Raw genomic sequence first — 12,194 nt, forward strand, 5'->3', positions numbered from 1 at the left:
GGGCAGGTTCAGGGCACCAGCTCACAACACGTGGAGATGCTCAGACTCACTGGGGCATCAGCCTTCGTCAGGAAGAGACAAGCGATGCGGTAGCCATGGTAACCAAGCCCTGTAGGGCAGATCTCGGGATCCGACCCCCAGAACAGACTCTCTTGAACAGAAGCCTGGTGGCCGCTGGTGGGTGGGGACATGGAAAGGAGCAGATTGGGGGAGGAGCAAAAAGATACAGAGGGAAACACAAAGGTGCCAAAGGCAGTAGGGAGAGATGCAAAGGGAGAAAACCTACTCTGCAGACTTCCAGAAATGTCCGGGGTGAGACAGGCGGCGGTTTCGCTTTGGCAGTTTCTCCAGCATGTCCATGAGCTTGGTGAAGGTAGGTCTCTCTTCTTGTTCAAAGGCCCAGCAGAAGAGAAGAATGTCCTAAAAGAAACCAATGGGTGATGACCGAACATAATGGTGACTTCTTGATTACTCTTTGGCACCTCATTGGGTCTGTCCATTTGTCCAGCCATCTGCGCCATTTTCATATTCCTCCATCATCCATCCACCATGCATGCATCTATATATCCATCCATCCATCCACTCATCTATGCATCATGCATGCATCTGTATATCCATCCATCTGTCCATCCACTCATCTATGCACATGCATGCATCTGTATATCCATCCATCCACTCATCTATGCATCATGCATGCATCTGTATATCCATCCATCCATCCATCCACTCATCTATGCACATGCATGCATCTGTATATCCATCCATCCACTCATCTATGCACATGCATGCATCTGTATATCCATCCATCCACTCATCTATGCATCATGCATGCATCTGTATATCCATCCATCCACTCATCTATGCATCATGCATGCATCTGTATGTCCATCCATCTATCCATCCACTCATCTATGCATCATGCATGCATCTGTGTATCCATCTATCAATCCACTCATCTATCCATCATGCATACATCTGTATATCCATCCATCCACTCATCTATGCATCATGCATGCATCTGTATATCCATCCATCCATCCATCCACTCATCTATGCACATGCATGCATCTGTATATCCATCCATCCATCCATCCACTCATCTATGCTCATGCATGCATCTGTATATCCATCCATCCACCCACTCATGTATGTATCATGCATGCATCTGTATATCCATCCATCCACTCATCTATGCACATGCATGCATCTGTATATCCATCCATCCACTCATCTATCCCTCACTCATGCATCTATATATCCATCACCCTTATCACTTCACTCATTCATCCCTCATCTATCATCCATCCATCCATCTGTCCATCCATCCTTCTTTCCATCCACTTTCTGAGTCAATATAGCAACCAGATAGGCCCTATGCTAGAACATCTGAGATATTTTGAGATCAATAATACTCCCCAAGGAGTTTCTTGACATTTTCTTTCAAAAGGGAGGGATAAATGGGAATCCTGAGGTCTCCATCCACAAAGCAATACTATAAGAATTCTTCACAGAGGATAAAAGTTACTTTTAGTAATCTCCTGACCCAGCAAGAAACCTAGAGATGGGTAATCCTTACAAATGTACCAGGTAATTACTCCTTCTCTGAGTTATCTGTCTTATGATCAAAAGAGAGAATTCTTCCTGCTGTGTTTTAGAGGAAGACTGTTAATTTATACTCAGCCTTCTCTGTTTCTGTATATCTTATAAAAAACTTTTTTAACCCTCATCCTCTATGTGATGATGTCTGTATATCTTGTTATGAGTTGGAAAATGCCTTAAAATTATTATATAGATGCAAATAAAATTAGAACCATTATTTATGATGTTTTAATGAATATCTTTTAAAAATACCAGAAAAAGAAGGATCCGTTGTTTCTCCCTGACTCAGCAATGCACTGTTAGGAAAAACCTGGCCAAGTGTTATGGCGCCCCTGGTGGCAGGTGCCAGGAATTGCAGGCATAGTGCAGCAGCCTTGCCTTCTAAGCTTCAAACCACTACCCGACAAGGCTGCGGTGCGTGCTTCTTGGATCGCCCTCTGGGAAAGCATTTGTAGCCCTAACACACAGTAAAAGGAAGGCCCAGGGCTGTATCTGCTTCTCCCCTTGCTCCCCAGGCCAGAACTCACCGAGATTTCTTTTCCCATGCCAATCTGGCTGAGGTTGGGTTTCATGCCTGTGCCCATCTGCCAGATTATGGCCTCTGCCGGTTGTGTCTTGAAAGGCCACTCCCTGGCGTGGAGCTCATACCAGATTGTGCTGTTGGCAGACGTTGTTAAAGGTATGTTGGTGTGGTATGCCACTTGAGACCCTGTACCCCTCATCCACACACAGCCCCCCGGCCAGCCTCCTGACGACCATCCCCCTCCCCAGTTTCTTCCTCATGGGGTTGGTATTTTGCCACTGGAGACACACTAAAAGCTTCGTAATGTCTTAGAAGTCACGATCATCCCAGGATAACTTCTATTAAATAGTTTAATGTAGGGAGGATCCCTGACCCTATATCTGTAATTCTAAGAAATCATTGCAAGTAAATAATTAGGTACACAAACAAAAATTCATTCATAAGGATGTTCCCTACAGCATTTTATATAATATTTTAAAAAGTAGAAATGACATACTTGTTCAATAATAGGAACTGGTTGCCTGTATTATGGTAAATGCATAAAACGAAATGGAGTACTCTAGTATTGTTAAAACATTTCAAAGAAGTTTTGCTGACATAAAAAATATTCCATATATAATTTCAAGTGAAAAAAGCAGGATATGAGACAGTCTATAAGGTACATTGTTGCTCTTTTAAAAACAATTACATACATATGGATAAGAGACTAAAGTAAAGACAGCAAAATGTTAAAAGTGGCTAAGTCTGGGGGATAGGATTTTTTCTTTCATATTTGTTTTTTTCTAACTATGAACCATCCTGTGGAGTGGTGGAAAGAGGAAAGCAAAGATTTGAGAGTCAGACTGACTTGGGTTCAAGCCCTGATTCTAGTCCATGCTGACAGTGTAGCAGGATAGGTCTCTTGGGTAGGTCCCTTCACTTCTCTGAGTGTAGGTTTGTTCCCTTACCTGTGAAATGAGAGTGATGACAACACCACAGTGGAAGGATGTTTATCTGGGACTCTGAATGCCAGAACAACACGATGCTAAAACTGTTCTAGAGGGATTTACTATGTCCTCATGATTGCTCCAATGGGTAGCACGTGGCCAAGGACGGGGTGATGGGCGGGGAAGTGAACAATTTGGGGGTGAGACCTTGCAGTTGATGGCTGGAGCCCAGTGAAGGAGGCACAGACAGACTCACGTGGAAGGGGAAAGGGTGCCTTTCAGTTCTTCCCTGTGCTGGGTGCCTTGTTGGTATTTTCTCACTTAATCCTTAGAACACCTCGATTGTTTTAGTGTCCTTGATTTACAGTTGAGAGAAACAGGGCTTTGAGTGGGGACATAACTCCCAAGTCCATCGGGGCTCCAAGGTTTTAACTCTGGAGTTAGGATGTTCCAGGTTCGAATCCAAGTGCCACCATCAATGACCATAAGGCATATCCCTGGGCCATCTGGAGCCTCAGTTTTCTCATGCATCAATCGGGAGCAACATGGTATCTGCTCTGAAGGGTGCTTCTAAGGATTCATGAGACAGCGCACAGAAAACGCTTAACACGGTGCTCAAAGCACTTTTAAAAGTTCATTTTCGTCCTAAGTCATTCCCAAGCATGAGGTTCCCAAGCAACTTGATGCACCTAATTGGCAGGAAACGCAGAGTGCCAGGCCCTTCGGAATGCAGCAGTGTCAGAAATAAAAGCCTCATTAAAACTTCCTTTCAAACCCAACTTTCAAGAGAAACTCACTTTAAGAAAAAAAAAAAAATTGCCATGAAGATGAAAACCCCAGCAGAAAACCAATTACTTACTTTGGTACGTTTCGCTAAATTTACGCTAAAATATACCAACTTAATTATTGCAATTTAGTCTCAGATAACAATATCTAACCAGGTAAAGATTTGGGCATAAACTAATCAAGACAAGCGACAGCCTTTAAAAGGGCCCAAGTAACAGATGTGGAGATTTCTGATCTTCCAGAAAACACCCCCTCGGGGGTTCACGGTGAGAACGCAGTGGGGGTACTTTTCTAAGAAAGTCTAATTGCACTGCGACTCTCCCAGACAATGTCCCCAGCGTTCTCTCCCCCAGCCCTTGCAACCAGCTCACGGGCACGGTAAGGCGAGGATTAGCGTGGCCCTGGGAGGCGCAGAAACACGAGGCCTTCCTGGCTGGACCTCTGCACTGCTCGGCTCCGCTTTGGGGGCTGCATCTTGGACTGTTCTCCTTCCACACTTCCAAAGGCATCTCACTGTCTCTTGTACCTGCCGTTACTATGTATTTGCTGAAAAGTCCTAAACTCTTTTCTAAACTAGATGTGTGGATTCAGCTGCCTTCTAGATGCTTCCATGGCTGATCTCCAAGGGAGCTCAAACTGCCTGCGTCCAAACCTGACCTCTTTGCCTTTCCGGCATATCGTAACCCTGCTCCACCTCCAGGGTCTCTACCTTGGTGACTGACGCCACCGTCCACCCAGTTGCTTACGGCGGATTATCTGGGCATCACCCACTTCCGATCCACCATCAAGCTCTGTGGCTGCCACCTCCTAAACACTTCTCATGTCCCTTCTGGGCTCTGATTCGGTGAAGGCTGCCAGCATTTCCCTGTGGATTGGTCACCCAGCCCCAATCTCATCCCTTTCCAGTCCTTTCTGTATACAGCAGCCAGAGTGATTTCACTGATCTAAAACTCAAATTAGGATTATGTCACTGCCCTTGCTTAGTAACCATCAATGACTCCCTAGTGCCCTGAAGATGAAATGGAAACTCCTTAACTCAGCCTCTAAGTCCCTGCAGGACTGACCCTGCTTCTCTCTCTAGTCTCTCATCTCATCAGCTCCAGATTCATTTTTCTCCTGAGTCTCCATCCACCGGCCCCCTTTCCTTCCCCCTCACCCATATTCCTCTGTTCTGGGAAACTTCTTCTACTTTTGTGCCTTTTCACGCATTCTTTCTATCTGGAACACCTCACCCTGCCTTTGTCTTCAACCTTTAACTTGGGCTCAGAGTTACTTCCTCAGGGAAGCCCTCCCTGACCTCCCAGGTGGATTTGGTTCCTCTTTTATCCCCAAAGTCCTGTGCTGTCCTCAGCGTAGCATTTATCATATTTTAAAAAAGCTTGCACTAGATGAGATAGAGTTGGGGACTGTAGTTGTTTTAAAATATGATGACAGATTCTTTGATTCCCCTTCATGTATAAGGTGGAGCTTAATTCTCCTCCCCTTGAGTGTGGGCTGGATTTAGCAACTTTCTTTTAACCCATAGAAGACGGTAGCAGTGGGATGATACATAATTTCTGAAATGAGGTCATAAATGGCAATGAGGCTTCTAGCCACCATGTTGTGAGGTCACTCAAGCAGCCTCTATCCAGGTCCAGGGGGTAAGGAACTGAGGCCTCCTTCCAACAGCCATGAGTGTGGCCACCATGGAAGTGGATCCCCGGCCCATTGAGCCTTCAGATGAGACCACAGCCCCGGCCGGCGTCTCGCCTGCAACCTCATGAGAGACCCTGAGCCAGCTCAGAACCGCTTGGCTGAGCCACTCCCAAACTCCTGACCACAGAAACTTGAGATAAGAAATGTTGTTTTAAGCTGTTGGTTTCTGAGTAATTTGTTACACAGCAATAGCTAACAAATACAAGATGGATTCTCGTATCTCCACCATCTGCCATGGTCCCAGCACGTAGTGACCGTGCAGTAAACAGCTACTGAATGAATCAGTGAGTCAGGCAACTTGTCCTGGCCACATAACCAGTTAGAAAGCAGGCCTGCAGGTTTGGTAGGGCCATTCTTTCTCCTATATCTCACTCCCATCCCCCCAATCTCACCCCAAAATCCAGAACCTTGGCCCCTGCAGACAGGTGCCCTGGCCCTTCCAAGAGCACTGAAGAAAAGTCTGGGAAGTGCCCTCTACCCAGGCTGTGACCCTCCAAGGCCAGGGTGGGGCCCACCTACCCGAGTGCAAACACGTCAGAGTGCTTGGAGAATGGGAGCTTATCTTCCTCTGTGTCCGGGGACAGCTGGCGGATGATCTCCGGCGCCAGGTGGCACAGCCAGCCATTCTGGATGCGCAGTTTGTCCTCCCGCCTGGAGAAGCAAAGCGCAGAGTGAGCTGCATTTCACAGTGCGAGGAGGACCCATGCCCCCAGCACAGCCCCAAGTCCCTGGGACCACCTCTGCTGGCTTTGGTGTCCCGCCTGTCCCCCACCATGGGGCACTGAGGCTGAGAGCCTGCGGGAGGGGCAGGGACGGCTGGTCGGGACAGACACTCAACACCCAAACCGTCGCCGGGTCCCACTGCCTCTGCGGCACCTCCCCCGTCCATCTCCATTCAACAGAGACCGTCGATTCTCGTTATTTGCGGCAGTTACATTCTCCAAAGTCACTGGATTCGTGAATACCGAATTAGTGAATACTGAGTCATTGCTCCTAGGGGAAGTATGTGCACAGGCACACACATCTTACACAGGTTATAATCTTAACCCTCAGAAACAACTTATCCTAGTAGATTCTGGGATTTACAAAATCGAAAATGGGGTTCAGAAGTGGTAAGTGAGGCAGCCCCACTAACAGGCGCCAGAGGTGGGATTCAAACCCCATACAAGGGCCCCAGAGCTGGCTCTTCTTACACTGCCCTGGTTGAGAAACACTGTTTTAATTTATATAAAATCAGGAAATGGTCCAGTTTCAGTGTTTGAGCATTAGTAACACACGACTCGCTCCCGTACTCTACAGAAAGGATGCGATACGGCACATCCTCCGCTAGAAAATACAGCTCAAGCTCACCAGCAAACCCTTGAGTCGAAGAGTCGAACAAGTTCTTGCTTCTAGAATCAGGGACATCCACAGAGGTTTAAGGACCCATCTGCAGCTTACTAGCGATGGGACCTCGACTCCAGTCTCCATTTTCCCATTTCCAAAATGGGCACATTGATTTGTATGTCACACGAATGTCACGAGGATTGGAACAAGACAGTGCCTGGCACAGGGCTGTGTCAGCTGCCAGGGCCACCAGAGGATAGGATGTAATTATCACATATGTATTTGATCTCAAGGACTCAGAAATGGAGTTGAGACCACAGCTCAAAGAAACAACGTCCTCCAGGGAAGAGGGGCCTTGGCATGGGCCAGCCAACGTGCTCCCACAATGACTGGGCCACCGGAGCTGGCTGTGCTGGTGGCACTGTTGCCAACAGGGGACGCTTCTTGGTTCCCATCTCTTTCAAACACTCTTGTCGCCTCTTCCTGACGCGCAGGGGCAGTAGAGGACGGGCACCTCGAGGCTGGGGCAGGAGGAGGGGTGGCAGCCACACAAGAACCATCAGCTTGTGGTGGGCGTGGGCACAGGCCTGGGGGTTGGCTAGGAGTCAGGCCTGGCACAGACACCCCGGCGCGTCCCGTTCCCATGGCGATGGGCCCACCGGTGACAAACCCAAATCATCTTCATTATGGTTATTATGATTAATAACAGGCTGCGGGCAGCTGGCCCGATGGCGCTGGCATCTTAAATGACACCTTTTCTCGATGATGGCAGAACAGCTGTGCGCTGGGATCCATATGGGTTTGCAGCACACGCCCACTTCACCGGGCTGCCCTATCTCTGCGCCCCGGGCCGGGCGAGTCTCCCTGCTACTGGGTACCAAGAGCTGTCAACACCCCAAGCTCCAACGGAGGGGAGGGCAGGAAGGCAAGTCACTCCTGCTGAGCGCCTACTGTTTGCCGGATCGCCCATCCCACTTAATCCTCATACGCCCACAATTGCAAGGTTATCATCCTCCTCTACGGATGAGGAAACACGCTCAAAAGTGACCTGTCCAAAGTTGCAGCGGTAACATCTGTTTGAGCACATGTCTTTAAAACTCCAGAGACTAGACACCTCTCCACAATTCTACATGAATTCCTAGACAAATAGCACCACTAAAGAACAAAGCCCTCAACTAAGCCCCTCTCATCTCTGTCCCATTTAATCTTCAGGACACCCCTATGAGGTGGGTCCTATTAGTCCTTACTGCCATCCCCATTTTACAGGTGAGGAAACTGAGGCTCAGGAAGTCAGATGTGTGCAAAATAAGAATAAGTTGCTGTCATCTGTCTCACGGTGTTATAGACCGAATTGTGTCTCCTCCCAAATTTATGATGTTGGAGCCCTCACCTCCAGTGTGACTGTATTCAGAGATAGAAACTAGGGAGGTAAATGAGATTAAATGAGGTCACAGTCTGGGGCCCTGATCGAATAGGACTGGTGTCCTTATAAGAAGATGAAAGACATCAGCCATCTCCCTCTCTGTGAGTGCACAGAGACGAGGCGTGAAAACACATAGCGAGAAGGCAGCCGTCTACAAACCAGGAAGAGAGCCCTCACCAGAAACTGACTTGGCCAGCACCTTGATCTTGCACTTCCAGCTTCCAGAATTATGAGAAGCTAAGGTCTGTTTTTAAGCCACTGTCTGTGGCATTGTGTAACAGCAGCCCAAGCACTACCTGCGGTAAGCACTCCCTAAGTACTTGCTGACTGGCTGAGTGGGTAATGAATGAGGGAGCTTCCCGGCCTATTGCCTGAGAGTTGGTTTAGCCTCCTTCCTGCAATGCCTGCCCCTGTAATCCAGCCCCCCGCCTGGCTGCCCATCAGGGCCACTGACACCTGTGTTCAGGGGTGTCTGCTGGTCTCTGGCTGCTGCGCTGGGGGCTCCAGTCTGGACTTGGGGCACTTACCGCCTGGAGATGCCTATTCACAACCGTGACCTGAACCCCTGCAGGGGGCCCTGTGGAGCCCCAGAAGTAAATATTGGGGCAAATTTACTAAATGGGAAAGGTCCTAGGACCCATGGGACACCCTCAGAGTCCCACCTTCCTGTCATGGTCCCCATCATGGCTTTGGGATTGGGGTGGAGGAAAGATGGCCACAGAGTCTTTGCTGTCCCTCCCACTGAGGGGTGGAGTTCAATTCTGCCCCCCTTGAATCTGCACTGGCCGTAAGTGACCTGCTGGCCAATAGGATGTGCCAGAAGGGATGTCCTAGATGATCAGAAGGTTTGCAGCTTCTGCCTGGGCCTTGGGAACACTTATTCTGGGGGAGCCCAGTCTGGTGACCCTGAGACTGCCGTGGTGTGAGGAAGCTCAGCGCAGTCATGCAGAGAGGCTGGATGGGGAGGGGAAAGGAGGAAGTGGCGCATGGTCCCATCAGCGCCCCCGCTGTTCCCGCCAGCCCAACCCAGATGTGTGGATGGGGAAGCCTTCAGCTGCGTCCAGCTTCAGCCCCCATCCGACTACACCTGCAGGACAGCCTGAGCACAGAAGCTCGACTGAGCCCTTCAAAGCACAGAACCCTGAGGGATAACAAAAGCTTGTTTTAAGCCACGAGGTTTTGAGATGGTTTGTTATGCAGCAATACATAACCTGAACAGGGCTAAAAGCACAGGAAGTCACGGATGGCTACATGCAGGTAGCAAGAAGTGTGGATTTCTCACTGGGAGCTGTCGGTTGGTGAGGGCTCTCTGGCCTCTCCCGACACTTACTGGGTCTGTGTTGACACCCAGGCTGGGGCAGGGGTGCGGTGGCGGTGCCCTCTGGACAGGGAGGGCAGAAGTCACCTTGCCTTGAACTTGGTTGAACTTCCTTCTGGGCTGACACTGGGTCTCTGTGAATGAGCTAAAGGACAGGATGCCCACATCATTCCTTCCCACTTCCTGTTCTTCCTCTTCTGCTTGTGGCTTCAGAAAATCAAGAGTGTGAGGGGAGAAAATCAGAGGCCCCGGGCCCCTTCCCTCCACTGGCAAGGAGAAAGGGAGAGGTGTGGACATGCCATGAGGGGGCAGGAATACGGTTCTGTAAAGAGCCCTGAACCAGTTAAAGAAAACACCTGGTGGAGTTTTTTTTTTTTTTTTTTTTTGGTCAGGATGCAAATGCCTGGGTTTGCGGTGAAGTCACAAACTGCTTCCTCACCCTTAGCCTGGGACACTGGGAAACAAGAGAGTGTGTCATTCTCCTACCAGGAAACCAGGAACCAACAGCTGCTGAAGTGAATCAGAGGGAGAAAGAAAAGAATCCTACCCCATCTCACCCTCCTGGCTTCTTGGGTTCTGACTGGAGGGTCTCTCTCCGTGGATCTATTGATCTGTTTATTTACTGTCTACTTATTTTCTCATCCCAGGCACTATAGATAGTTTTGGAGATGGTGGTAAATTCTTTTTGGGTGGAGTAAAATTGGAAAGAGAAACCCAAGCTCCTGTGTGTTCCTGCACCCCACACAAACAGCCACGTGAAGTTCTGCCAAATTTCGAACGGTCTTAGCTTCAAGGTATGGCACAGTGCGAACAAAACTCACTTCGGGGTGGTGGACCTCAAAAACTCAGTGGTTCTCCAAAGCAGCTCAAATGGCAGTAAAATGCAAGAAACCACGGGCTTATCTTTCTGGAGAGAGACACCATTCATTAAAAGATGCATGATTAGGAAAAACACACAGGGGTTTAAAATTCAAGTGTTTGTGTGTGCAGGCACACACTCCAAATGCAAAGTCACAAGGGTAGACTTTCTGAATTATGGGCTGTTTATTTGGAATCAAGCTGTTTTTCACATGGTCAACCCAATGCGGCTTGCTCTAGGGTAAGCAGTGGATGAGAGTTAATTACTTAATGCTGGTTAATGATTCTCCTGGGTGGTACTGGGAGGTATATGCAAATTAATACTAATTACAACAAGTCCCGCTGCAGCTACTGTTTGCTGAGCATTTGATGTGCGCCGGGCACTGCGCTGGGATGTGTGTTATCTCGTTTTAGCCTCACAAGACCCCCTCTGCGGTAGGCATCACCGTACCCACCACTTTTCTTGCAGGCGAGAAATCTAAAGTTTGGAGAAGTTGTGCGACTTGATTAAAGTCACAGTTAATAAGTGGCAGAGCCGTGCTGGGCCCCAGGTGGGTCTGACTTGAAATCCTTTGCTCCGAACTGTACTCTTCTTGCTGTACTAAAATTAATTCATTCCTATGAAAACTCCGAGCAAGGGCTCCTGGGTGATCCCCACTTGCGGGTGAGCACTTGGGATGAGAGGAAAGCCCTCCGGTTAAATTCAAGGGCAGGGGCTTTGTGGGATTTGGGGATACTCTGTGTCCAATCACACGCGCTCAGAGGTAGGACAGGGGAGCAGGCTGCTGGCCCCAGGGGAAATCCGAATGAGCCCTTGGCAGCCCTCACCAGCAGGGCAGCCTCGCCACGCAGCCCAGTGCCCTCAGGCCCAGCCCTGAGCCTCCAAGTCACTAAAGCGAGTTGGGGTGACTCCCCCACCCCACCATCAACTGTCAAGAACCCCTATGGGCCCTCCTGCCACCTCTCACCTGCCAGCCTGCAGCACCCCAGAAATGCTGAAGAGCCCAAAGTCCGTGATGACCACTTTGCCATTGTCGTAGAAGACATTCTTTGATTTGAGGTCCTTGTGAAGGATTCCCTTGGCGTGGAGGTAGCCCATGCCCTGCAAGAGGCAAGGAGACGGGGAGTCGTCAGAGAAAACCTAAGTGCTCGCTGCCACCCAGCTCGGCTCACGCTCCTTGTCTTGCAGACTCGCCTCCCTGGCGAGACCACACTCAACAGTGGCAGAGCCGGAGGTGGGGTGGGAGAAGGCAGGGCCCTGAAGCCACAATCCACCACCACCCTCAGACCACTGCAAAGCCATCTCCATTTGCTTCCTGAAGAAGAAACGAAAGAAGTCCCCGGAGAAAGGAATTCCAGCAACCATCTTCCTGCACTTCCCCTTTAAAGGCGAATCCCTCTGCAAGAGACTCACGCCTTAGATCTCCTTAACCCATCGCGGTCCTCCAGAGATGGTGCACGACTTGATAATCAAGAACACAGAGAAGAGCCTATTGGCGTTCTAGTTCAAGAGCAAACATTTGGAGCTGTGCCTCTGTGAGCAGTCACATATTTTATTTCTTCTCGCAGCTCAGCCCTAACACTTCCAACGGGAAATAAAAGCTTGAGTACAACCGACTAATAAGGCACCTGCCAGAGAACACAGGATGTTCCTGTTTGTTTTAAGCCAAAACAACACCCAACAATGTGATGTTTCCCCAGCAGCGGTGGAGAGAGATGGCTTGCACTCGTGGGAATTCA

At 49.2% G+C, this 12,194-nt stretch overlaps 1 protein-coding gene across 1 annotated transcript in view; it reads right to left on the reverse strand.

Moving 5' to 3' along the window:
• Positions 1-282: 282 nt before the first annotated feature.
• KSR2 (kinase suppressor of ras 2) overlaps positions 283-12,194 on the reverse strand; it is a 343,956-nt gene continuing 332,044 nt past the window's right edge. Inside the window, exons 16-19 of the mRNA XM_069497272.1 lie at positions 11,423-11,556; positions 6,049-6,180; positions 2,127-2,256; positions 283-420 (exon numbers count right to left, since the gene is read on the reverse strand). Coding sequence (XP_069353373.1) covers positions 283-420; positions 2,127-2,256; positions 6,049-6,180; positions 11,423-11,556 — 534 coding nt within the window. The remainder of the gene's footprint in view (positions 421-2,126; positions 2,257-6,048; positions 6,181-11,422; positions 11,557-12,194) is intronic.

This window comes from Eulemur rufifrons, chromosome 21, assembly GCF_041146395.1.
Source record: "Eulemur rufifrons isolate Redbay chromosome 21, OSU_ERuf_1, whole genome shotgun sequence".
Taxonomy (NCBI): Eukaryota; Metazoa; Chordata; class Mammalia; order Primates; family Lemuridae; genus Eulemur; species Eulemur rufifrons.